This window comes from Charadrius vociferus, unplaced genomic scaffold (genome assembly GCF_000708025.1).
Source record: "Charadrius vociferus isolate BGI_N301 unplaced genomic scaffold, ASM70802v2 scaffold2969, whole genome shotgun sequence".
NCBI lineage: Eukaryota > Metazoa > Chordata > Aves > Charadriiformes > Charadriidae > Charadrius > Charadrius vociferus.
The window spans coordinates 1-392 of record NW_009650135.1 but is presented as its reverse complement, the minus strand read 5'-3'; the positions used below and the strand labels follow the sequence as shown (position 1 = coordinate 392).

Genomic DNA, 392 nt, shown 5'->3' with positions numbered 1-392 from the left:
GCGCCGGGCCCTGCCCGGGGCTGGCGGGGTCGGGGGCACGTCCTGCCCCGGCACGGCCTCTGAGGGACCCCTCTCGGTCACAGAAAACAGTACCGGAGTGCATCACCACGGGTTTCGTTGAGAGGATCAACTGTGCCACCTCTAAGAGGGAGGAGTTCAAGAGGTGAGTGCGGCTTCTGGGGGTGGGAAACGGGGCAACCCTGAGCCCCGGGAGGGTCGCAGGGGGAGACGGGGTGGGATTTGGGGCTGAGGCTGTTCCCTCTGGCTTTCCTAACTCTCCCCGTGGGTGCAGCTGTCGCTCCGCAGTGATGGAAGCGCACGTTTTCTGGAGGTTCGTGGGTACCATGATGTGTGTTGCTGCTGTCTTCGCGGTGTTGGTGGTGTGTCGCCAG

At 64.5% G+C, this 392-nt stretch overlaps 1 protein-coding gene across 1 annotated transcript; it reads left to right on the top strand.

The window, feature by feature from the left end:
- Window positions 1–89: 89 nt before the first annotated feature.
- On the top strand, window positions 90–386 carry JTB (jumping translocation breakpoint; the record flags this gene model as incomplete). Its single annotated transcript, XM_009892392.1, has 2 exons — window positions 90–163; window positions 293–386. Coding segments are annotated over 2 exons (168 nt in total), but the record flags the coding sequence as incomplete, so codon positions are not given.
- Window positions 387–392: the final 6 nt, after the last annotated feature.